Below are 27,475 nucleotides of genomic sequence, written 5' to 3' on the forward strand. Positions count from 1 at the left end.
CAAAAAAAGAGTATCTCTTGGTAGAGAGACTTCAAGAGGATTATTTGGAATTTGGCTTTTCTTGCAACACTACTGTTAATCTGTTGATCTTGAACAAATACAATCTTCATTCTACATCAGAACACAGGTTTGATGCTACTGTTCAGTCCAGTAGAGTCACAGATAACTGAAAATTTTCAAATAATTCCCATGTGAATATACAAAGAAACCTTGACAAATTTGTAGAAATTATTGGCTATGGTGGAGCATGGAAACAATATTCTAATTTGAAGCAATTTCTCCAAAGGTCACATTTGGAAATAAAACTACTCTTCTGCAAATCCACCAAGCCAATTATTTAACTTGAATATTCTCCTTAGATATTACTTCATCAGATCATGGTCAAATCTTCTGTCATCCAGTCTAGTAGTACCAGCAATTCTTTCTAAGACAGTGAAGAGTATATTATTTTGTAAGAAATTTCTCTTTTTTAAAAAAAAATGTTTTGAAGAGAGCAACAATTCAACCTACTGGGAGCTGGTGCCATGATGAAAATTCTCACTCAGAATGACTCACAGTTTTTGCATGTAGAGCTTCAGGGTGTCTGACCTGTAACTGGATTCAGAATTTGTTGAAGTATGAATCCTCTTCCACTGCTGTGCCAAGAACCAAACAGTGTTCTGTTATTCTGATAACAAAACAGACAAAGTAGATGAGGGTGGGAGAAACTTCATGGTCCTTCTCTTGCTGAGTGTCACATGCAGCTCTGTAATTCATTGGATATATTAATATAGTCCTAGAGACTTTTGGTTGTAGCTCATTTTCTGATACCCAGTGAAGAATCTTGCTATATCTTATCTTTTGTCCACAGTCAAAGTGTAGGCCTCTCTTGTAAATCCACCAAGGAAGAGGCTGTACTTTAGTAAAAATTATTTTTTTCAATGTTAAGACAATTCTAGAAAAATAATGTTTTGCAGAGTTAAATATTGAAGATCACTTTCTGAGGTAGATCTGGAAAACTGCAGAGGTTTGAACTCAGCCAGCAGCCAGCCCCCCCTCCCCAGCTAATGAAATAGGGGAGGGGCAAAAAGAAGAGAATTCTTAGGCTGAATAAAAAGAAAGAATTTACTAAATATAACAAGAGAACAACAGAAATAATAGTGAGTCCAAAAAGAAATGGGTAAAATGCAGCAGTGGCTTACCGAGCACGACAGCTGCCCCCCACAGCAACAACATGACCTGATGAGCAAATAGGGTGAGCCCAAGTCAGAGCAAAAGCCCGTCTGAGAGAGAGCCCACCCACCCATATCCCTGGGCATGACATCACATGGTATGAAATACTCCAATGAAAATTAAGTCCATCCTGGTTGAAACCAGGACAAAATCACCTGAAGGCCATTGATGATATAAAAACCTTGTGTTTGGAGGTATGTGATTTGTAAATATATATGGTCTGCATTGTAGATTTAATTTTCTAATTGGTATACCTGTTGAACCGTGCTTATTCTTGTGCTGTTTTTTTATGACTTTTTTCTATTAGGAAAATAACTTTTCCATTCTGTTACTGTAGGTGCAGCAGTATGTACAGTTAATAGTGTAATCTAGAGCTCATACATGATCTCTGCAGTAAAAACAAGGTTTGCAAAATCCAATTTGCTAGTCGTTCATACCCTCCAAAATACTCAAGTTTTTAGAGCAGACCAAACTTTCTTTTCATTCCTAAGATTATTAGATGAACAGGGCAGAAATTGTGCAATGGGATTTGGCCAGTTACTTTTACACTTTATAGATCATTGAAATGTTCATGTCACGGACATAAGTAACCAGGCTACTTTTGATTGAACAAGCCAAAAAAAAAAGTGGAAGGGAGGATGGCAAAGTACAATTATCTCAGTAGAGAAAGGGATGAGTTAATTATTTTCTCTGAAGTTTAAGGTATTTAACTGTCTTCTCTGAAGTTAGATGTACATATTTGCTGTTTAGCTGAAGCAAAAGAAGAGAACTGAACAGTGAGAGAAGGTAGTTTTTTCCTTTCTTGCTTCCTAAAACAGTTTGGAAGGCCTATTAATTATATGAGCATTTTGTATTTTTCTGACATAAACTGCTCTGGTAAGCTTAGAGCTGTCTATGGAAAATATTAGTGAAAATGAACAGAGTAGAGTATTTCTGTATTACTGAGGGGTTGTTTTTGGCAGTATTGGTTTGTGTAGGTGCATTATTTGGGGAACAGAAGTCTTAGATGAGGCTACAACTGACTGAACAAAGTCCATAACTGTAGAAAGTCATTGTTAAATGGACAGCCTTTTTACTTTAGTATAGCACTGCTAAATTAAGCTTGTCTTCAGTGTTTCATTTTCAGTGTTCTGCTCTTCTGTAATACCTTTTCCTTTGCAGGAGACAAAGAAATAATTAATGGGGTAAAGAGTATAAACTTTCATATGAAGTAGCATGTGTCTTAGACTTCCAAAACATCATGTTAAGCAGATGTAATACAGAAACATCAACCACTTGTAAAATGTTGACAGCGTTCTTTGATCTGAAAGGTTTGGTTAGCCTTATGCTAGAGAGGATAACAGCAGCACCTGACTGAAGAGTTATTTTTCTCCCTATGGAAGACTAGGAATGAATATGTTTTCAGTTACCTTAAAGCAATCACATTAGCCCTAACTTTTTGATTTAAGGCATTCTCTTAAGGATTTAAGACACAGGTTTTCTATTAAATTCTTTACTGTTGTTTGCTGAACACTTAAAAAAATGATGTTTTACAGAGTCAAGCGAAGTTGCTTGCAGAGCAAAAACGATTTCCATTTGCTACTGATAATGACAACACAAATGAAGAATTGGGTAAGATGTCTTATATAAGTTTGTGCAGGTGAATTACGTGCTAATTATTAGCACTGGATGTTCTGAAACTAAATTTATGATTCCTCAGTGATGTATTGATTTTTAAATGGTCCTAATAAGCCTGAAAATACAGGGAGTTTTACCTGGTCATACAAAGAAAATATCTCTTCCTAAAAATCTTTTCTGCTTTGCTCACTAGAATTCTTTGCCATGTCTGCTTAAGCAGGTGTTAAAAAAGCATTTTGATTAAATGCTGTTAAACAGTCTCAGCTACTTCCTGCTTCCCTTTTTCTGTCATTATTGATGACTAAAACTATTCAAACATCAAAAAAATTTACCCAATGGAATATGCTTTCTATCAAGCATAGATCTTGGATCTCTCGTCCCCGCATCAATGTTTATAGGCAGCAGGAAGGCTTTTTGTATTAGGTCCTTATAGAGGCTGTACTTGATGTTTTCTCAAAGCACACTCAGCACAGAAAATGGAGGCATTTCAAATGAAGCAACATGAAATACTTTTCTCAAAGGACTTGAGGAAGGAGTTACTTGAACTGCTTCTCTAAACTCTTATCCTATATAGGAAGCAGATGTATTATGAGGTAGCAAAGAGATTGTTGAGAATGTATGTCAAGGAAGGCAGCAGACTGTCTTTTATATAAGAGCAAAGGGAGACTTTACTCATAAGTTTTCTAATGAAATTAAAACAATTGAGCAGTTTTTTGTTGACATAATTTCTGCCTTCATAGGTTTATCCAGGAAAATTTGGAGGCTTAATTTTTTTTCATATTCTAGCATACCTAGCTATGTTCATAGAACCCTGCAGGGAATACTGAACTTCATCTAGCAGAAAATATTTGGTGCTTTTAGCATCTGTAGCTCTGTAGACTTGGAACACTATGCCAGAAGGCCCCTATCCTCATGTTTGACCTGTAGGCTGGCGCCTACCTACCCACTTTATTTAAAGTATGTCATGGTGTGAGGAGCTGGGTCCTTCTTGTTTGTGTGTGTTACAAGGCAATGTGAAACGTATGGGGCATTCAGAAGCAATGTTGGTACCCAAATACTTGGGCTAATGGATCGTTATTAACCTTTAGATTTTTCATAATAAAGAACTTGTATATTTGTAGTATTTAATTAAAGATGAAAAGATTAATTGAAGAGGTAAAAGTTAAAAAGAAGCTGATACTGTATCAGTTACTAGCTGCCAATCACTTGCCAGTTTTACAGACATGGTCTGTGACCTCTTGCATTTTGCCAAGAGTCTTGAATAAACAAAATTAACTCTTATCGGTAAGACAATGACTCTTCATTATCTTCCTTCCGCTGCTTTTTTCCTTAATACTGGAATGGTTGAGTTGATTTTATTTTACATGCCAACTGTTCTGTGTTCTGGGATTGCAACTGTAAGGATGATAGTAAGAACTGTGTAGTCTTAGAGAATGAAATGAGGAAAATTCAAGAGCTCTTCAACCTGTCCTTCACTCTGCCAGTTTTCTTTCCTTTTCTTGTCAATGCTCTGTGTCTCTACCAACTGAAGCTTTTTAGGTATTTTTTATGAAAAAGCTTATACTGCACACAGATACTTCCTTCTGCATAATATAAATGCTCCAAGAATGAGGCAAGCTCTGGATTAAATATATTTCTTATTTCTCTTTCATGTAACTTTTTTCTCTTTTAATGATCAGTGCTTATCAACACTGCCAAAACAGTGTGGTTCTGCTAGCAGGAAAGATTAGCGTCTGTGTCCTGTTGAAGATACTTGTGTTCTAACTGGCTTATTTGTCTCTTCTTGTGTTTGAGTAAATAATTAAGCCGATAGGCACCTCTTCCATTCTGTTTGGATGACTGCTAAAACTCATTAGAAGTGTGGGGAAGGGTGAATTCCTGCTTTTAGTTCCACTGTCAGCTATTCGTGTGAACTGCCCAGGGAAAATTTGTACTTCAAATTTCATAGCTCTGGTCTGCGAGATACTTGTGTTTTGTGGGCAGCGTAGACAGAGTTTAGTCCGGAGTTAAGAACTGTGAGAGATTACAACATGCAAAATGAAACAGTCTTGAGATAGCTGTCAGAACTGAATCTCAGTCATACAAGCAGAACCACAGCTTTCTGGTCTTGTGATTTGAATGTATTTTATATCTTTTGGAGATTATAGGAACATGTTTTTAAAACAGTGGTCTGTTTCTTTTTCAAACACTTGGCTTGTGCTCCAAAGCAGGGGGACACGCAAGAACTTTAAAGCTTTTCATTATTTTAACATGGGTAAAGATTGTGTATTTTTTTAATCTCGTTTTTATAAATAGTGGGATCAACTAAAGTGTTGAGGTTTTTCTAGATAATTCAAATGAAGGAAAAACGTATTGTGAGCTAGTAAAGTTTAGCAAGATGTATACAAACAAGTACAATCCAATGTTTTCTAATAGAATTACCAAAAAAGTTAGCCAGTGTTAGCCAGGCTCACTTATAATTAAGAAAACATCTAGGGATACTAAATGGGACCATGGTACCTTTCCTGGTCCTGAGTACTTCAGAAGCAAACATGGATCCTTTCCTGAAGAACTTGTAAGAAGGAGAGAAAAAAACCACAAACAAACCACAAAAGGTAAAACCAATTCTGATGAGCACAGTATGAATTGAATAATTAATGGATGTTAGGTAATGGTTGACAGAAGTCACTGTGGTGGTAGTTCAGAAATCATTTGACTACTTAAATCTTCAGTGCAATGTAGGAACTTTATATTAAGGGCAACCAAATTGTAAGATGTATTAAAAGTCAAGTGGTTTTTCCTGGTTTATTTATATTTGTAATCTTTTGTTAGCAATTGCTTACGTGTTGATTGGCAACGGCTTGTATGATGAAGCCATACGACATTTTTCAACGATGCTACAGGTAAGTTTTCTGTTTCGACCCCTAAAAAATCACTTCATGAAATTATCCATTACAACATATGGCTTATACTAAAACAAAGATTCAATTAAGGATTTTAAAATGAGAGTAACTATTTTGAGAGCAATTATTCTATTAATTGTTCATTTTTTTTCCATCCAAACGTAAGCATATTCTTAAAATCAGGTGATTCAGTATCTTGGTTATTTGGCAAGGCTTTTTCTCATCTGTAGGAATAAACTTTTTATGTTTATGGTAATTTAACAAAAAAAACAAAAAAAATCTGTAGAAACCTGTCCTGTGCAAAAGTGAAGTTCCTTTAGTTGCTGTGTTGGCTGAGATATTTTGATGTGGATTTTTTGGGGTGACAGCGTGTTGCCAGTAACATCAGAAAAAAACACGACGGAGATCACTTACTGCTAGTGGCAGGTATTGCATTGTTTTCATGATGATAAATAGCTTTGTATGCTGGGTTTATTCTTCTTCAGTGGCAAGCATTTGATGAGTTTAATATACAAATAAATCTTAACTAATACTTCAACAGTTTTTTTCTTCTGATCGAGGTAAGGAATTCAGAATCTTTTTTTTATGAAGTAGAGGGTAGCCACTTTTAAAACAAAACCAGCTCCAGCAGTTTAAAAGCTTTAAGTGAAGCTGATTTCAAAATACTGTATTTTTGTGGCTAAGAACCTGGGACTAGCAGAAGCATGGACCTGGTTTTTGATCTAAACTGGTTGTAGTACACCAATGCAAGCTGAAAGTAATACTGCAAATACTAGCATGTACTTTTTTTAAACTCAAAATTTGTCATATGGCTCATACTTACATTGAGTGAAAATGTGGCGATTTAATGGAATTATTCCAGGGAATTTATCAGAGGATCAGAATGTTTTTTTGTTGGGTGTTTTAGGTGTTTAGTGATCTCTGTCTTTGATTTGTTTTTAATGCGAGGAACCTTTTTCCTTTTTTTATCCTAATGAGAAATCCTGCTTCAAAAGCCACTATGTTTCCTGCCTTCTCTTTATTAAGAAGGAATTTGATATAAGTGAAAATCAGGAAGATAAGCAAGATACAGCAACTGTAGAAAAATATTCTGAGAAGTGTGTATATAATAGAGTACCTTTGCAACGCACTCATTTCAGTTGAAATTAATATCATGCTTATTGTGTGCCTGAAAGGCTGTAAAGTGGTTATGATTGTTCATTCTGTCTTCCATAAGGCAATTTTAAATACATAAAAAGTGAGCATTACAACATTGAACAGAACAAAACAGCCTTGCTTAGCTGCTGTGTTTGTTACAATTGCCTGAAGTTGCCACTGGCAAGTGTACACTTTGAATCAGCTCAAGTCTAGCAAGCTGCCAGCTTTGGTGTGTCATGTTTTTTTTTGGTGTGTCATGTGTGTCATTGTTTTGTCAGTGAAAGAATTTGTTTCTTGGCAGCTGTCCCACTTAAATGAGACCAGGCCTATGCTACAAACTTTTGTTGCACAGCTGTTCTGGTTGCAGGTGTGAAGATGACGTGATTCCTGACTGGTTTTCAGGGAAACTGACTGCATCGGCACTGTTGTGCCAAGAAAACTGGTTTTGCTGTTGTAGTTCTTCAGATTTGGATGGGAAACCATGGCTGGTGTAGATAACATTGAACATGAAGAGTCACTATGTGAGATGCATCCCCTTAGGTGCCCGAGTTGGAAAGCCACAGACTTAAATTTAACCCAAATCTAACCCAAGGAGGGATTGTTTGAATTTTGCAGAACTATTTTGGCAGAATACCTTTAGTTTTAGTTACTGCCTGAATATAAATTTCATCAGGATGTCACAATTTTCTGGTTCCTAATTTTAAATCTCAAATTTAAATTACAAACAAACAAGCTTTGAATGGGTGAATTGTATTTGTTTATTTTTATTTCAGTGACATTAGACAAAAGAAGTCATATAATTACCAGTAAGGTTACAAGTAATGAAGTTTGGGCAGCAGACTATACTAATGTGTACATATCTTCTGATAGGTCGTCATTGACACTATAAGTGCACTTTGTTTAGCTCATTTTCCAGACAAATACACCAGAAAAGTTCCAGTAAATTGAATTAGAAGTTGTGAGTATGTGAAAGTATGGACTGTAATACCATCAATTTCTTTGCCTGACAACTGCGATTGTTCATTCCTTACTAAAGATCAGCAAGAATTAAATACATATTGAAGAAAGATACCTTTAAAAAAAACCAAAAAAAAACCCAAAACCCCGCAACTGATTATTGTATTCATTTTTAATCTTTACAGGAAGAACCAGAGCTGGTTAGTGCAATTTATGGACGAGGGATAGCGTATGGAAAAAAAGGACTACATGTGAGTAGATAATTATTTAAATTAATATCTGACTGCATTATTTGAATCCAAACTATAAGACAGCCTCTAATAGGAGGAGCTACACTGTTTAGAACTGGTTAGCTACATCCCAAAGTCTTTGTGCTGTCCTACTATAATGATGTGTCCATCCGTTAGTAGGTGCTCCATAACGCAGAGGGATCTAGTGGATCATACTGCTCAAGCCATAGGTACATTTGCTCTGTGGGACTGTGGAAATAAATCGGCATGAAGCAAGGGTGCCAAAGGAGACTATAGGCACAATTGTAAGTGGTGGATAGTAACACTGGGAGCCACAGCCGCTTGAAAGAGTTATCTAATAAGATAACAGGCAGAATCTTGCCTCTGAGAGGCAGGTTTATGAGGTCCCACTGAATTTGTCTCCATATCTACTCTATATTTGGAAAGAAAAATGTCTTTCATTGCAACTTCTAAACATCGTCAGCTCTGGCAATTCAATAGGCTTTATATTGCTTCTTGACTGCCTATGACTCTTGATATGTATACCATCTTGAATGTCTTAAAAAAACCCTCATAGTTAAATTACAATTACAGCTGACTGCTTAAATGATTTTCTGAGCAAAAAGAAGTTTAGTAATAGACTTAAGGTCCTTGTAGTTTGAGCTTGTAACCTGTTGAATCGTGATTGAATGGTCGCTAGAATTCTGGAAGAAATAATAGTTGAATAACTTCTTGAGAATTTCCTTTGTGCAGAATATTTAATTCTTCAGTGGTGTTGGCAGCAGCTTGAAGTACCTCATATTTGCATGTTTTTAACAACAGCATGAGTTTTTCTCAGTCTGGCTAGATGCTAAGACAGCTTCACTTCATAAAAGTTTCTGTGAGTGATGCTTTCAAGACACATAGATGATGTTAAGCACATGTGTGATGGTTTTAAGCCCTACTGGGACTGGAGACCATGTTGCCGTTGTCCCTCCCCCACCCTCAGCTGGTCAGGCTGGAAGTGAGGCACAAACCCCGGGTTAAAATAAGAAGAAATTTAATACAACAGTGTAATAAGCAATCTGAACAACAACAGTAGCAATGATAACAACAATAAACAGCAATAACAGTAAACAAGACAAAAGATATACGGAGAAATACCGCAATGGTTACAGACAGCTCGCTCGCGATGCTCCCCACGACCAAAGCCACAAAGGAAAAAGTTCTCATGCTCCCGTGCCTGGACCTGAAGTCAGCATGGTATGAATAACCCGGCTGGAGATCCCTTCGCCCTCTCTGCCTGGGAAACTTAACCCTATCCTAGATGAACCAGGACATAATCCACCCCTTTATTCTATACCATCTGCGTCATGTCCAGCTGCCATTTAGCAGTTAGCAATAACAAAACAACAATTAACAAAGGCACAGCATAATTCACGGCATGTTCTCACCCAGAATCAAGTCCCCCTGTTGTACGCATCAGACCTCTCCATTGTCCAGCATCACCCACCAGGTGCACCCAGGTCCTTGGGCAAAAGCAATCCCGTGGATGGGTTTGCCTTTACCTTTGCCTGGTGCAGGACTAAACCAGACCATTTTTCCCAATATATTCCTCATGCGCACCACAGGGACTCTATCCCCATCTACAGCACATGGAGGTTTTGACTGAGCCAGGCCAGCTTGACTGGCAGGTCCTCTTGTGTTGACTAGCCAGGTGGCCTTTGCTAGATGCATGTCCCAGTCTTTGAAGGTCCCACCTCCCAATGCTTTCAATGTGGTTTTTAATAGTCCATTGTAGCGCTCGATCTTCCCAGAGGCTGGTGCGTGGTAGGGGATATGGTAGACCCACTCGATGCCGTGTTCTTCTGCCCAGGCATTTATGAGGTTGTTTTGGAAGTGGGTCCCGTTGTCTGACTCAGTTCTCTCTGGGGTGCCGTGTCGCCGCAGGACTTGGGTTTCAAGGCCCAGGATGGTGTTCCGGGCGGTGGCATGGGGCGCTGGGTAAGTTTCTAGCCATCCAGTGGTTACTTCCACCATTGTGAGCACGTGGCGCTTCCTTTGGCAGGTCTATGGCAGTGTGATGTGGTTGATCTGCCAGGCCTCTCCATATCTATATTTCAGCCATCGCTCCATTTCGCTGGGGCTTCACCCGCTTGGCATGTTTGATTGCAGCACACGTCTCACATCCATGGATGATCTCTGCAGTGTGTGTCAATAGTGAGGTCCATCCCTCGATCTCGAGCCCACCTGTATGTTGCATCTCTACCTTGGTGGCCCGAGGTCTCATGGGCCCACCGAGCTATGAACAGTTCACCTTTGCGCTGCCAGTCCAAGTCCACCTGAGCCACTCTAATCTTAGCAGCTTGGTCTGCCTGCTGGTTGTGTCGATGTTCATCAGTGGCCCAACTCTTGGGTACATGGGCATCCACATGGTGCACCTTCACAATGAGGTTTTCCACATGGGTTGCAATGTCCTGCCATATTTCAGCAGCCCAGACAGTTTTACCCTTATGTTGCCAGTTGTTCTGCTTCCATTGCTGCAGCCATTTCCACAGGGTATTCGCCACTGCCCACGAGTCGGTGTAGAGGTAGAGCCTCAGCCATTTTTCCTGCTCAGCAATATCCAAAGCAAGCTGGATGGCTTTCACCTCTGCAAACTGGCTCGATTCACCCTGTCCCTCAGCAGCTTCAGTGACCCGTCGTGTGGGACTCCATACAGCAGCCTTCCATCGTCGATGTTTTCCCACAATGCGACAAGACCCATCAGTGAACAGGGCATATCGCTTCTCCTCATCCAGCAGCTCGTTATATGGTGGGGCCTCCTTAGCACGTGTCACCTCCTGTTCTGGTGACATCCCGGAATCTTTGCTCTCTGGCCAGTTCGTAATCACCTCTAGTATTCCTGGGCGAGCTCGTTGTGTTATCAATGCAACCCATTTACTCCACGTGGCATCTGTTGCATGATGTGTGGAGGAAGCCTTTCCTTTGAACATCCACCCCAGCACCGGCAGTTGGGGTCCCAGGAGGAGCTGTGTTTCAGTGCCGACCACTTTTGAGGCAGCCCGAACTCCTTGTATGCTGCCAGTATCTCCTTCTCAGTTGGTGTGTAATTAGCTTCAGAGCCTTTGTATCCCCGGCTCCAAAAGCCTAGAGGTCAGCCTCGGGTTTCCCCAGGTGCTCTCTGCCAGAGGCTCCAGGTAGGGCCATTCCATGTTCTTAACCTCCTGCCCTTCCCGGACTGGCCCGAGGGCTACTGCTTGGCCAGTCTCCTGCTTAATTTATTCAAAGGATTGTTGTTGCTCAGGACCCCATTCAAAATCGTTCTTCTTACGGGTTACGTGGTAGAGAGGGCTCACAATCAGGCTGTAGTTCGGGATGTGCATCCTCCAGAACCCCACATCGCCCAGGAAAGACTGAGTCTCCTTTTTAGAGGTTGGTGGGGCCATGGCTGTGATCTTGTTTATCATCTCCATTGGGATGTGGTGACGCCCATCTTGCCATTTTATCCCTAGGAATTGAATTTCCCTTGCAGGCCCCTTAACTTTCTTTTGCTTAATGGTAAAGCCAGCCTTCAGGAGGATTTCAATTATCTTCTTTCCTTTCTCAAAGACTTCCTCAGCTGTGTCCCCCCATACAATGATGTCATCAATATACTGCAGGTGTTCTGGAGCCCCACCTTTCTCCAGTGCAGTATGGACCAGTCCATGGCAAATGGTGGAGCTGTGGTTCCACCCCTGGGGCAATCGATTCCAGGTGTACTGGATGCCTCTCCAAGTGAACGCAAACTGTGGCCTGCACTCTGGCGCTATTGGAATGGAGAAGAATGCGTTAGCAATGTCAGTCGTGGCGTACCACTTGGCTGCCTTCGACTCCAGTTCATATTGGAGCTCCAGCATGTCCGGCACTGCAGCACTCATCGCTGGCGTAACTTCATTCAGGCCACGGTAGTCCACAGTTACCCTCCATTCGCCATTAGGCTTTCTCACTGGCCATATAGGGCTGTTGAAGGGTGAGTGAGTTTTGCTGATTACCTTCTGGCTTTCTAGTTGAGGGATCAGCTGATGGATGGGGACCAGGGAATCTTGGTTGGTGCGGTACTGCCGCCGGTGCACCGTCCTGGTAGCAATCGGCACTCGCTGCTCCTCAACCTTAAGCCACCCCACCGCTGAGGGATCCTCTGTGAGGCCGGGTAGGGTGGACAACTGTTCAACCACCTCCAGGGCAGCTACACCAAAAGCCCACCGGTACCCTTTTGGGTCTCTGAAGTACCCTCTCCTGAGGTAGTCTATGCCCAGGATGCACGGGGCATCTGGGCCAGTCACAATGGGGTGCTTATGCCAGTCCTTCCCAGTCAGGCTCACTTCAGCTTCCAGTAGGGTCAGCTGTTGGGATCCCCCTGTCACTCCGGAGATGCAGATGGATTCAACCCACTGTAGCTTGATGGCATCAGGGTGCACTGAGCACCAGTGTCCACCACAGCCTTATATTCTTGTGGGTCTGATGTGCCAGGCCATTGGTTCCACACTGTCCAGTAAATCGATTATCCCTTTCCTCCACCTGGCTGGAGGCAGGGCCCCTCTAATCCTGCTCAACATCACTCACTTCTTGTAAGAACGATTTAGTGGTCCCCTCAAGAGGGTCAGACATAACGTTGGCCATTCTATTCTGTCAGGGGGATTTCTGACTGGACGCTGGAGCTGCGCTTTTCTTGGAGGACTCCCCTTTCGTGATGGTCTTCCCTTTCAGCTGCTCTACTCGTGCAGCTAGGGCAGCAGTGGGCTGTCCATCCCACCTCCTCATGTTTTCTCCATGGTCCCGGAGGAAAAACCACAGGGTGCCTCGTGGTGTGTACCTTCTGCTGCCTTTCTCTTGGGTGGGGATACGTTTACTTCTAATGGCTGAGACATCATCCCGTGTAGGTGGAATGTAGGACATGTCCTCTTCCATTTTCTGGACCCTTTGAGACAGTTCCTCCACAGCTGAGACTCAGCAATGTTGAGATGAAGGGAGATTTCCCTCATATTGCCGGAGCTTGCCAACCACTCCATCCACTGTTAGAGTGTGGGTGTCTGTCCACCAGGACACTATTGCCAATGCTTTTGAGTGCGCTTCTGGTGCGCTCTTCAGGAACTTTTGCCACATCAGGTGTGTGCAAGGGGCCTGATCTGGGTCCATGGATAACTGCTCATCATACAGATCATCTCAAACCCAGCCAGTTCCCTGAGATTCTGAATGCCTTTCTCAATGTTGGTCCACTTACTTAGCTGACATAGGATATCATCCTTGTAGGGGTACCTTTCCCTTACACTGAGCAGGAGTTGCTTCCAAAGGCTGAGGGTTTGAGTCTGTTTCCCTATTTCCCTATCAATGCCAGCATCCTTGGCCAAAGATCCCAGCTGCTTGGCCTCTCTCCCCTCCATTTCAAAAGCACTGGCTCCGTTGTCCCAGCATCGGAGCAGCCAGGTGCAAATCTGCTCACCTCCCAGGCGGCCGAAATCTCTCTGCATATCTCGCAGCTCAGTTGGGGATAGAGATCGGACAGTCACCTCTGGTCCTTCCTTCTGTTCCCGTGCTGGGCCTGGCTCATCCTCATCCCCCACTTTGCAAACTGACTTTCTGGTATATTTGGTTTTCTGTATTGGGGCGACTGACACCGGCACTAGCTGGCTCTCTGGCTCAGTCGCTGTGCTGGTGGAAGCGACTGATACTGATTCTGCCTGTTCCCTCGGCCCAGCTGCTGTACCAGTAAGTTCACTCTCAGATCCTGCAGGCCTTTCTCCCCCTTGAGGGCAGTGGGTGATATTAAAGAGGACACGATAGGCATGGGCAAGTCCCCAACACATTGCAGCGATTTGTGTCTCCTGGGTTTTGCCAGCTTGGTAACACACCCTTTCTAAGCACTCCATCAGCTTATCAGGGCTCTGCCTTTGCTCAGGAGTGAAATTCGAAAGCATTGGAGGTGCCCACTGACTCAGGCCTTTGCCCATCTTTTCCCACACCCCTTGCCACTCACTATTATCTGACCTCGGGGCAGGTTTCCGGGCACTGCTATTGTTGGAGAAGTGCCACATGGCCCAAAACAAGATCTGGCAGGCATTCAGAAAGCACAGTGCTGCAATCACACTGGCCTGCAGGCTCCAAGGGTAATTGAAACTCCCAAAACCCGAGAGGGATCTCTTCCCCTGGCTGACCCATAGAGGGGGTGAGACCCCTAACAAAAGCCCAGGCAGCAAACAGTTACTGGCCTACCCCCACCCCCGCGATACAAAGACATTATATGCAGTCAGTAGCCTGTATAACAAAACAATTCCCTTTATACATTTTCCACCGACAACAAACATCAGCACTGGGAACACGCAGTGGATATAAGGAATAATCCAGCCGCACCACGCAAGCAAGTGGGCCAGCATTGCAAACATTTTCTTATCAAACAGTACAAATAAAAACAGAAAAATTGCACCCAACAGATTGCTCTAGCACACTCTGGTCAGGGTCTGTACCTTTTTGATTCTTATTTCAACCCTCTTGTGCCCCACGCTGGTGTGCCAAAAGAGGCTGTGTTGGTTTAAGCCCTACTGGGACCGGAGACCACATTGCCGTTGTCCCTCCCTCACCCTCGGACACAAGTAGGGCACAAACCCCGGGTTAAAATAAGAAGAAATTTAATACAACAGTGTAATAAGCAATCTGAACAACAACAGTAGCCATGATAACAACACTAAACAGCAATAACAGTAAACAAGACAAAAGATATACAGAGAAATACCGCAATGGTTACAGACAGCTCGCTCGCGATGCTCCCCACGACCAAAGCCACAAAGGAAAAGCTTCCCCCGGACCTGACATCAGCATGGTATGAATAACCCGGCTGGAGATCCCTTCCCCCTCTCTGCTGGGGAAACTTAACCCTATCCTAGCTGAACTAGGGCAACATGCAAAATTTCTTTGCCTTGAAAAAGAAAGAAAAGATCAATGAAATCTAGTACAGAACTTGCTGTATAATGAGTTTGGATTTTTTTTTTTCCAATTAGATAACTGCTTCCATCCTACAGTTTATTGAGGACAGTATAAAAATTCTGATAGGCAAGATCCTGATGGCATTAACCTATTCACCAACACTGCTTGGGTTAAGTTACAGACAGTACTGATGAAAACACTGGTGAGTGAGGGCTTGAGCCAGCATTGCTGCCAAGAAAGATACCTATGGAGCTGTAGTTATATTAATAAATGATTAGAGGTACAGCACAAAGATGATGTGTACAAGCAAATTTTATTTTTCTTGTTTACAGCAGATATATGGGGTTTTTTTCAGCTATTTGTAGAATACTACATTTTAATATTATTAGGAAAGGGGTGAAGGGCTTTCAATGTAAACTGATACACTTTCAGAAACTACAAGGTTCTTGTCCTTCAGTCTTCAGAATATATTACTCTAAGTATGCACAGTGTTGTTTACCATGTTTATTTTTCTCCTTTTCAGGATATGAAAAATGCTGAACTTGCTCTGTTTGAGCTCAGTAGGGTGATTAGTCTAGAACCAGATCATCCTGAAGTATTTGAACAGCGAGCTGAAGTGAGCATTCTTTGTCTCTTCAGATTTTTGGAGAAGTTGTGATTATGCAGTTACTTCAAGTATTTCTTCAGTGATATAATGACTAAAGTTCTTACCTGTGTTTTTCTGTGAATATTCTTCCTTTCTTTTAGAATATACATACTTGCTCTCAAACAGTGTAGTTTGTGGAATGTCTATTTTTAAAATTAAACATATGCCATAGCCAATAGAATAGCACATTATTATGTTTTAAGTGTTTAGATCATGTGTGGTTTGGGCTTTTTTAAAATATATTGAATCAAAATATCACTTGAACCTTACTGTTTGCATTTAGTGTCACCTTAGTAAATTTATTGTTAGGACTAATTGATAAAATGACAAACTTGTAAAGAATGAGTTTTTAATCAAATGTTTTGGTTTTGCATTATGCATATAAGTTAAATGTCATTCAGATACACAGATATTTTTCATTTTGAAAATTGTGTTTTGTTTTGCCAATTAAATCACAGAAAATGGGTTTTCAAGAAGCAGCTTTGTAGACAAATCAAAAGCATAAGTATTTATTAAAGTTAGCATACTGTATAATGCTAGCTGCCATAAAATGAAATGGTAATTCACAATTTTAATGTCTTTAATGATTTGTTAAGACACTTGTTAATCTTGGTCTAAAAAATGTGAAAGGCGTTCAAATAATTGGAAAATAGACCATTTTCCATTGGTGGGAATATTTTTTCAAAATGGAAAGGGTTATGAGAGTAATTTAATTACATTTTCAGTTGAATCTGTTGAAATGACTTGAAATAGAGTGTTCTGCTTTGGCTGACATTTTTATTTGGAATACTAGATTTTTGAAAATGTTATTGGTGATGTTCATGTACACTGACTTTTTCTGAGAAAAATGTTTTCAGATTTTCCCTTTTATAGGGGTTTAAAAGCAGTAAATACTGAAATTTATATTAGATCTTTCCAGCCTGTTCTAGCAAATACAGTTACTCTGTTACTGCTGAACATGAAAAAGAATAATCTTCGTATTTCTAAAACAAACCTGTTCAGCCTGTCTGCTCTAAACAATATGTTTGTTTTATGCTCTTAGATATTGTCCCCACTAGGACGAATCAGTGAAGCATTATCTGATCTCACCAAAGCTATTCAGCTGCAACCATCAGCACGGCTCTACAGGCACAGAGGTACCCTTTACTTCATATCTGAGGTTAGTGGATTTGGGGGATTCTGTTTGGGTTTGGTTGTGTGAATGTTGATTATTTTGTTGTTGGTTGTTCCAGTTTTTCAAGAGCTTTTTTCCTATTTAAATAAAAAAAGAAAATAACAACAAAAGCCCCAGTTTTCCCATAGTTGTCTTTCTGACAGTTCAGAGGTATTCTTCAAGTAGTTCATCTGCGTATCTATTTAATGCAGAGAATCAGAGGGCAAGTACCTTGCATGCACATCTCAGATTGTTTTGTGTGTTTGAGGAGTAGGATATGGATAAAGAATTTGACTTGATTTATAACATATAGCTGCATTTAAGTAGTATTGTTAAATGTCAGTCTAAAAAGGAAAACGGTTATGGCCAAGGCAGTAACTGCCCTATATGCTTAACAAAAAGCACACTGCACAACAAACAAAAAACCCCTACAAAAATGCTAACATCCTATTTGCTATGTAATCGATGTGTGTTGTTCTTACACTTTAATGTAAAACAAGTAACTTCAAAGACTGTGAATACTAAATAGCTGGTTCCAACTTTATTCTTCTGATTTCACTGTTTCCAGCTATTTTTCCATTACTTTACTGTATTTTATATAGCACTTGCTGTAAAAGTTGGAAGTGTATTGTGCATTCCTTATTTTTTTGGTATTGACTGGCAGCTGACATTTGTTACTGCTTAGTCCTGTAACTGTCTTCATATATTAAACAAAATTCTTTATTTTACTTTTACAAAAATAAAAACACTTATTCATCTTTATTTGTAGAGTGTTTCCTTTGTCATCTAAAATCTACTTTATCACAGGATTATGCAACAGCCCATGAAGATTTTCAGCACTCACTGGAACTGAACAAGAATCAGCCTATAGCTATGCTTTATAAAGGCTTAACCTTTTTTCACAGAGGACTTTTGAAGGTAAAGTTATGTTAAATAACAGTTTGTGTAGAACAATATTTGAAGTTACTTTTATAAAATCGTAGAAATATCATAGGTGTTGATACACATTTTATCTCACATAAGGAAATTTTTTTTTTTTTAAACTCAGAGGAGTGCAAGCAAAATGAAAAAGTGCCATTGCTGACTGTAGTACTTAATGGTATGACATGTAAATACTGCTGGTCATGCTGGATCTTGGTAGATCAGTGTTTATGACATGTTTATGGAGTGCTTTGAAAGGTGTTTGTATTTGGCACCTCTGCTAATATCTGTATGGTTGTATTCAAAATGTCTTTCCATGGAATGGAGATGCTCTAGGTTTTGTGAAGGGGAAAGGGATGAAGAGGAAAATAGTTTCAGATTCTTTCTTGAATGAGCTAGAAGATAATCAAGGAAACTGCTGATAGAGAGCCCTGCATCTGTGCATGTGTATTTCAGTTATGTGTTGATTCTGAAATGGTTGTATCTAAATTGAGGGAAAACAGTTGTGCTCTCAGATTCTAAAATCAACAGGGAAGTAAACTCTTCCCATGTTCTTTTAATGTTTCACCATCTTCTGACTCAAAACTTCTTTACATTTCAGGTGTAGTAACACTGCACCTGTTTCTTGCCTGTAAAGTATTTAGAGACTGCTGCAGTTTTTTTGAGGGGAGAGTAATTAAACACATCGTCTGAAATGTTCAGTTTGAAAAGTGAGGATGCAGCTGTGTGATTCCTAAATTCCCACAGAATGGAAGCTTTTTTTTTTTTAACCTCTGCTAACAGCTTGGGTTTCATTAAGGGGGTTGCATGAAGAAATCCTGACAGAACCTGGAGACAACCCAGGGCTCCTGAGTTTTAGCCCAGTACATTTTATAGGCAATCACTGCACTTTTTTCTCTTTTTAGCAGACAGATTACTTTGCAGTTTTCTTAGTACCCAAACTGGTATTTTTTTTCAACACTCTCAAGTGTATGCTGTGAAAGCTTCTGGCTGTCATTGATGAACTACTGTCTGTATCTTATTGCAGTCAAATGAGTTAATTGCAAATAATAGTCTGATTGAATATCTGGGTTTTGATGTAGGCAGCATAGAGCACAGGAAGTGATTGTGGAAATAAAACTGACAAGGTTAAACAATGTTTCAGTTTGCAAAACAGACACATTTTCTTCGTTCTGGTGTGCAGATCAACACATTTCTGCACCACCACTTCTTCCAATTTCTTTCCTTAAAGAAGTGTCTTCCCTCTCTAATATTAAAATTCTGAAAGATTGTGACCGAGGTGCTTTTCATCCCCAGATATACCTTAGCTTCCAGTCATGTTCAGGCTGCCTCTCAGGGGAAGGATATACACATCATCTTGCTGAAAACTGAGTTTTTTAGGTGGCGGTGGCAGAGTGTTCATTTTTGAATGAAAAGAGATTGTTGCTTTTAGATCATTGTTTTTGGGAATGATCATCTTGGTTTTTAAAACTCACCTAGAGAACATTAGTGTATTAGTAATAATAGGTGATTATCTTACATTTTTGTTCATTAGATATTTTCATACATGTTGTAGTGCTCAGAATATAGTTGATAGTTTTTCTGAATAAGAATCTCTAAATTGACTGAAGATACTAATGATTCTTTCCTTACAGCATTTAATTTCTTGCACTAGACTTCAAGATAACTTTTCAGGCATTCCTTCATAATATAAAGTAGTTGATTATTCCAACCTTAATTCTAAGTCTCAGTACTGTATTTGCCAATTTATATAGCAAGTGTAGTTTAAAAAACTGAGATCTTAATCAAATCAAAACCAGTTCAAGGAGGAAGATTTGGATGTATGCATGTAATTTTTAGCTATTTTATTTTTATGACATTGGATTCCTCACAGCAGCAGTACATACTATTGTGTGAAGATGATCACTTACTATGTAATCCCTCAAGAGAGTGTTTGCTAACTGTGCAACTAACACAAAATGCAATAAAACAATGAAAGGCAGAGTATAGATTGGAAGGAGTCTTCTGGATTGCAAAAATTAAGAGGTGTATTATGAATGTAAAAAGAAGACTAAGGAGAGACTGCTTTGCATTAGGGATCAGACTGAGCTTTGAAAGCAAACTCTGAAGGGATTGAATCTCTGAATTCTATTAAAATGTTAAAAGAATCACTCATTCCCATAGCATATTAAACAAAGGAATTCTAGCTAAACCTGTCATAACTATAAGGAATGTTTCAATATTTCATTTGTTATATGACGAATATTACTCTATAGATTTTGTGATAATTCATGCCATGTTTGTTCCTTCCAAAGGTTTTGACAAATAAGTAAATCCATGGTTAATAACTACTGAGGGTGCTAAAATTAAACAAATGCAGTAAGTGACAAATTTTTTCTGTTGGTGTCTTTCTGTAGGAAGCCATTGAATCGTTTAAAGAAGCTCTGAAGCAGAAAGCAGACTTCATAGATGCATATAAAAGTCTGGGACAAGCCTACAGGTAATTGCATTCAGAAATAATTTTAAAGTCAGTTTTCAATCTGACTGTTCTTTAAGATGCACTCTTTGAGTTTTACACATTTGTTACAAAAATCTGCAGAGTTATCATATGTGTATTTGGTAGCTCCTATGGCCAATATAGCTCTATCAGGATATGTTCAAGATAAGTATTTTTTTAGGTTTGCTTTGTATTTTTAATTCAGTCTCCAGTAGCCCTTTGAGTCTCCCAGACTCAAAGGTTAGGTGAATGGCAGTTTTCAGTAAGATGTGTTTTAGGTTTACTGAATTATTTTTAAATGATGGAGATGTTTAGTATGAACTGTTGATTAATATACTCATTAGTTGCCATCTGAGATTATTGTGCTATTTAAATTTATGAAAAACTCATTGCATAGTGCACCTCATTTTCTAGAACTGCTAGATCCTATATCAATTAATCTCTCACCAAAGAGATTTACAATTCTGAGAATTTAGCTAATTTCCTGTTTAGGGTTCTTTTAATATAGACATGTAGTTTCTTACCTATTAATCAAATAATTTTAAAAGAAGCAATCTCTATTTAGTAAGATAATTAGTCACTTTTTTGGTGTTTTTTTAAATTTACATTAATTTATAGTTGAATAAAATGTATTACTTTAAAGTGGTCTGCAGATAATTACTAAGGAGAAAAGTACATATAGCTTATATGTAATAAGGCAAGAAAATAACATAGTCAGCAACCGAATATCATTGTAGTTCTTTTCCCAACCTACTGTGTCTTACCAGCTTTTTATTTCCTGTTTTACATTTTTATTTTTGGGAAGCACTGCTCTACAGCATAGATGCTGCTGCTGCAACATAAGTGGCTTTTGTGTGGCAAGGGTTAAGTTGTGTAGGGTTGGTGTGCAAGCATTACATGTTCGTGTGCTCTTTTTCTTCAAGGCTTTATGCTTCCCTCAGCATACAGAACATATGATATTACCTGAAGACAGTCACTTTTTTGTTTTTCTTATTTTTGCTTGTGGACTTGTGCCTTATTTACCACGGTATCTAAATTCTGAACTCAGTGTAGAATCACTAACTTCTTCATGAGTTTTTCTGTGACACTTGTTATTGTGGTATCTAAGTACTTTCAATTGGTAAACAATAGTCAGTAATTTAGCCTGGAAGATGGGTAGTTGCCTTCTTCCTTTTCCAATAAATGCTTTAACTTTTTTTGGTTTGTATTTGGATGTGGGACTGCCTCTCCAGTTAATCAGCCGTTCTACTCTGTGCCCAAAAAACCTTAAACTGAAGAAGTTTTATTCTGAAGGAGAGAAGAAAGCAAACCTTAATTTTGTCTCATTTTGCACTGCATTGTTGTTTTACAAAGCAAAAGTCACTTAACCAGGGTATTCCTAATCACCTTAAACTTGTTTTTATTCCATCTCACTGTCCCCTGCCTCCAAAAGTTCTCTGGCCCTCATGAAGTAATAAGGGAAGGAATGTAAAGAAATCGACCTTTTTTTTTTTTTAAGAACTTTAATGTACAAGACATAGTTACTGTTGACTCTTCTAAATGCTCAGCAGTTAGAGAAGGTCAGAAACTAAATCAAATATTGTTTGATAACTAAGGACACTGTGAGTAGTGACTGACTATAAGTCTGAATTACTCTCCCGTGAACACTCGGATCTTAAAACAGACAGGAATAACAGGGCACTGCTAAATTCAGCTGCCAAATTCTTTCTTTCTAAAATCCTGTATTTTAAATTCATGCTTGCTTTCTTCTGCATCAAACAAATTTTAAATACAGTGCTTAAAAATACCTTTTAAAGAATTCTTTTTATAGTGGAAGTAGACAATTCTTAGTTTGATTTGTCTTCTGTACAACATGAATTATAACATTTTACCTATTCTTTCTTCAAATCTAGAGACTTTGCTGTTTGTGCATTTATTGGAAGCCAAAGAGCTGTGGTTAATCACTATTCCGTCTAAAAATTATTTTTGTCAAATGTATTTAAAACTAGTAAATATTGTTTGTTTTTTTCTGGCATTGCTCTTGTTTAGATTAATTTCATTTCATCATTTGATGTGGAAAGAATTTCATGTTCTTAAAGAATCAGTGTACTGGATAAAAAACCTGAAGAAAAATTAAGTCGTGCTCTATATCTATTGTTTTCATGACAGTTTCTCCATGGCTATTTTTACCAAGAGCTGTCCTGCACATGCAGTAATTCCAGTCAATACATTTTTAGTTAGTTTCAGCTTTCAAACACCATGCTTTGTTCTTATTGAGCATTTAAGTAGTTAGTATAGTTTTAAAAATGTGTTTGTGTTTAGAAGTTAAAAGGACTTATCATAGTGTTTCCTGAGAATGCTTTCTGTGGAAGTTTTGTTTCTTTTAGTTTCTGAAGAATACCATAGGTGGGTGGTTTTTGTCTTATGTCCAGTGAGGGTTGTGAAGATTTGTGTTTTTGTGGGGTTGTATTTCAGAGTACACAGTTCTGTGAGTGAAAAAACTCAGTGCAGCTGTTCTTTACCACCAAAGAAGAGTTGCAGAATTACTGCTTTTGCTAAAGAAATTTTCCATTAGTAAAGTGTTCCTCTTCAATGATTACTCTTTGGACGTGTTAAAACAACCTTTAATAAGTACTTTCATTGCCACTGTTGCCTTCTGTATTCTTCACTATCCTCTTTATGGAACCACCTAGAGAACTTGGCAACTTCAATGCAGCTACGGAGAGCTTCCAGAAGGCTTTGCTGCTAAATCATAATCATGTTCAGACGTTACAGCTCAAAGGAATGATGCTTTATCATCATGGTAGCTTAGATGAAGCACTGAAGAATTTTAAGGTAAGCAGGCCCTAAGTAAATGCAGAATTAAAATGTTTTACAAGGACTAGTATTCAACAAGTGCAATAAAATGGACAAATGTCAAAATTTTTCATTCTGAGTATGTGTGTGCATTTGAACTAAAATTTTTTTTGTGAAGGCTGTCTTAAAAAACTGTAAGGTTTTATACATCTTTTAATTAAAAATGGAATTTTGCTAAAACTAAGATAGTTTCTCTAACTATTTTATGAATTTCTGAAACCAAGCTCTGGTTGAAGTGTTTTATCTGTTCTTGTTTTGGTTTGGTTTTTTTAAACTACTAATTGTGTTCTTGCTAATATTTTAACTTGGTTTAAAACCTAAAGTTTTTTTCATAATCCGATGAAAGAAGGAATGTAGTCTCTTTTGTAATTTTAAGCTTAAAATAAGCATACAAAGTTCCACTATGTATCTAATTTTTCTGAGGCATTTTCTTTGTTTTGAAAAATTCAGACTATGTTACAATTAATTTAGCTTGTAAAAGTGTTCATGTTTCCATAGGTAAACAAAATCTTGCCTCTCTTCATTGGAATTAAATAACTGCCTCCTTTTGGAGACAGAACAATAAAGGCGTATGTTAATCATATGTCCATATCCCTAAAACAAGGAATGAAATAAGATGTGGAAACAATTACATGCCTTTCTGAATGAGTGTGTGCATATCCCAAGGAGAACACTTAATGTGTGTTATCACATATTCACCTTCTATAACACAATCTGTGGTACTGGTGTAATTGAAAAGATATTTCAACCTTTAAGATGGAGATGCTCTTCTAAATACATGTAATTGCTAGAAGAATCAGAGCATTAATTTTTGAATGATAAATACGAATTTGCTATGTGTTTAACATATAGTAAATAGTGACTAACATAATGAAGCGTACTAACACATGAACTAGTGAAGATTATGGATGGAAGAAATGGTACTGTATATATGTTGAACTAGCCAAAAATTACTGTAATCCTAACATATACTGTATGTTATCCTAAAAATACTGTAATCCTAACAATCCTAACTATCCTAACAGTATTACTTCATACTAATACTGTTAGGAGTATGTTTTGTCTAATTTCATTTAACTACCATTGAAACTTCTATAGTGCTAATATCATTAGAGCAGACATGATCTGTTTTCATAACAATTAAAGTGCAATCACAAGCATATTTGCACTGGCAGTTTCTCTCTATTTTCCCTTTAATGAAACTGAAAATACTTCTTTTCTTACATTTGCTAATGGTTTAAGTACTCGTCATCAGTTGAAAGAAAATTGTGATGGAAGTGGATCTTAATAATCAGTTAACCTTTTCATGCAGGTCTTCTGACCAAACAGGTTAGTTTATTTGAAGATACTAATTTGTGCTCTTGATTTATGGGTGCTTTGCTTCTTTTATTTCCTAGAGATGTCTACAGCTAGAACCATACAATGAAGTATGCCAGTACATGAAAGGTCTCAGCCATGTTGCAATGGGACAGTTTTATGAAGGCATAAAAGCTCAGACTAAAGTTATGTTAAATGATCCACTACCAGGTCAGAAGGCCAGCCCAGAATATCTGAAAGTGAAGTACCTCCGAGGTAAGTTTTTCTTTTTTTAAATTTTCTTAAATCCATCAAGAACCTAAAAGTGCAAGCGTACTTGTAGTTATGGCTGTTTGAAAGAAAACATACGTTTTCATGAGCGCTATTGAGCATGTCTGTTTAAAAAAATGCACACTGATTTGTTCATACAGTTAAAAACTAGGGCCACAAATGAAATACACACTTCTGTATAATGGTGAAGAGTGTTGGGATACTTAGTTGAAGTAGACTTATTTCTGTCCTGGAAATTAGCTAATAGCAAAATCAAAGTATCAGAGAGTAATGACTTACTAAAGTCTTGTTGGATAACTGACAAACATAAAATCTGGGGTTTTTTTTAAATGTAATTACATAAGTGGGCTGATTGTACAAACAGTATTTAATTTTATTTCTTTTCTCTAGAGTATTCTAGGTACTTGCACGCGCATTTGGATACCCCTCTTACAGAGTATAATATTGATGTAGATCTTCCTGGAAATTTCAAGGACCATTGGGCCAAAAATCTTCCTTTCCTTATAGAAAACTATGAAGAACAGCCAGGGTTACAACCACATATAAAGTGAGTAATTTTTTTTTTAAAAAAAAACCTACTCCAGATGTTTTTTTCACCTTGACTTTTCAAAGTGCTATTTCAAAGCATTGGAACAGCATAAATGTTTAATACTGTATGAAAGTGGAATTCCACTGAGTGTGTAAATCCTTTTCAAAATCATGGGGATTGGAATTGGTTTAGCTTATAAAAGAGGAACAATGGAATTTAAGATTGTTTTCCTCACTTCTGTCTTGACATAATCAATAATATTCACATAATGTTGTTTCATAATCTGTGGCCTTACTGATGAACTACGTTTCTTTTTTTTTCTTGCAAATAATGTCAAGAAATTGATAAGTTTGAGCTGACAAATGTAGCATTACATAGCACCCTTATTACAGTTTCTTGTGTGTTAAGTTGGGGTTTTTTTGTTATAGGTGTAATTTCCTAGATACTTAATAGATTTTTAATGGCAGGTGGTTTTCACTGGGAAATAATATTTTCTGGAGTAACTTAGATAACCAGTATTTTAGGAGGAGGGTGATTTCAGTCAACAAAGCGGGGGATTTATTAGAATAGGCTAAAAATATGTAGCTAAAGGAAAGATGACAATTTCTTCTGCTGTAAACTAGTTTCTAGATGTATTTCCATGTATTCACTTTATGTGTGTAAAAAGTTGCTGAGTTGTAAATTTATGGCTTTTGTGTATATGGAATAGAATCCACCTTTTAGCACAAGAATCTTTTACAGAATTAAGGGAGAAGTTATGGAGTAAGGCTTCTGGTTTCTATACATATTCATTTCTTAGTGTTAAAAGTTCCTTAGGGTAAGTGTAACACTGAAGGATAATGTATTATCTGTGAACTTTATTTAGTATCACTTACTATGAGTAAGTCTGAATGTGAAATACTGGTTGTGACATATATGATCTGCCACTGAATTCAGTAAGACCAGGATTTTATGTGAGATAGTGTTACTGCCATGTACTGTGTATGTTCATTGAAGTGAGAGGAGGAATGAGTGTTCTTTATACTGCTCTTAAGTATTTCTCACACAAATGGTATTAGTTATCAGACAAACAAAACTGGTTTACAACTTTCAGGACTTTTGTTGACAAGTTATGTCTAATGCGTGTTTTTCTCCTCTGTAAGAGATGTGTTATTTCAGAATTTTGAAAGCTATAAGCCTGACGTGCAAGAACTCGTATGTGTAGCTGATCGTCTGGGTTCCATGATGCAGTATGAGACACCAGGATTTCTTCCAAATAAAAGAATACATAGAGGTATACTGAAAATGCTCTGTAGATTTGAATAGGGAAAACAAATTAAATGTGGTAAAAATTTAGTGCTGTACCTTTGCTATCTGCAAATTAGTTCTACACTCTGTTACTTTCAAATCAGATAAAAAGTTTAAACTGAAGATGATTATTATGTGAGCAGTTTCTTGACCTAACTGGGGACTGGAAATCATGATCCTCCAAATTTTATTTGCGTTAGCAATTTTTGTCCCATAAATATATTGCATTCCTCTTTCAGTTTTCCTACCTGTATGAAAACGAGTGTTTGGTGCTAATTGGTTCTCTGGTTTTGTTGTTGTTTGTCCCCCTATCTTCCTCCCCCACCCCCAGCCATGGGACTGGCCGCTCTAGAAGTAATGCAAGCTGTGCAGCGGACTTGGGCAAACTCAAAAGTTCGGATGAATGGGAAGACCCGACTGATGCAGTGGAGAGATATGTTTGATATTGCTGTAAAGTGGCGAAGGTAAGGGTAAAAAAAGAGAGGGAAGAAGCCTTGTGTTGGTTATGGTGATGATGCATGCTTCAGTTAACCAAGGGGCTGAAGTCACAGGAGAAAATGAACACTTGCTGCCACTCTGGAACTGGAGTGTGTTCTGATAGAAGGATGTTTTAGGTACAAGGAGTGCATTTCTGAAAATACTCTTATTTTTCTTTTTTAAAAGATGGAAAGAGTTGGGAATAGCATTTTCTGCTATTTCACAAGGCTGTGAAAGATCATAGGATACATTGCGGCTTAGGCTAACAAAAACTAACAATTTTAAATGCCAGCAACATAAAATGCTTATGAGTTGGGCTTTTTTATGAAAATCATACATTAATTTCAATAAAAGTTCTTTTTTGTGATCTCTGAATTCTAGCTTTTGCCTAATATTATACTGTATGTGAAGAAATCTCAACTAAGAATGTTACCTGGAGTGAAATGTGTGCCAGTATTAATGTCCTTCATCTTTGTAGGATAGCTGATCCTGACCAGCCTGTGCTTTGGTTGGACCAAATGCCTGCCCGAAGCCTTAGCAGAGGTTTCAATAATCATATTAACTTAATCAGGTATGAGAGTTTTACCAAA

At 38.4% G+C, this 27,475-nt stretch overlaps 1 protein-coding gene across 1 annotated transcript in view; it reads left to right on the forward strand.

Annotated features, from left to right (window-relative positions):
* TTC13 (tetratricopeptide repeat domain 13) overlaps positions 1 to 27,475 on the forward strand; it is a 48,879-nt gene that overhangs the window by 4,301 nt on the left and 17,103 nt on the right. Inside the window, exons 3-15 of the mRNA XM_074896717.1 lie at positions 2,748 to 2,823; positions 5,641 to 5,711; positions 7,991 to 8,056; positions 15,498 to 15,590; positions 16,663 to 16,779; positions 17,581 to 17,691; positions 20,091 to 20,173; positions 22,843 to 22,984; positions 24,403 to 24,577; positions 24,983 to 25,139; positions 26,264 to 26,394; positions 26,740 to 26,872; positions 27,364 to 27,456. Of these exons, the coding sequence (XP_074752818.1) occupies positions 2,748 to 2,823; positions 5,641 to 5,711; positions 7,991 to 8,056; positions 15,498 to 15,590; positions 16,663 to 16,779; positions 17,581 to 17,691; positions 20,091 to 20,173; positions 22,843 to 22,984; positions 24,403 to 24,577; positions 24,983 to 25,139; positions 26,264 to 26,394; positions 26,740 to 26,872; positions 27,364 to 27,456 (1,448 nt within the window). The remainder of the gene's footprint in view (positions 1 to 2,747; positions 2,824 to 5,640; positions 5,712 to 7,990; positions 8,057 to 15,497; positions 15,591 to 16,662; positions 16,780 to 17,580; positions 17,692 to 20,090; positions 20,174 to 22,842; positions 22,985 to 24,402; positions 24,578 to 24,982; positions 25,140 to 26,263; positions 26,395 to 26,739; positions 26,873 to 27,363; positions 27,457 to 27,475) is intronic.

The sequence above is a fragment of the Athene noctua genome, chromosome 1 (genome assembly GCF_965140245.1).
Source record: "Athene noctua chromosome 1, bAthNoc1.hap1.1, whole genome shotgun sequence".
NCBI lineage: Eukaryota > Metazoa > Chordata > Aves > Strigiformes > Strigidae > Athene > Athene noctua.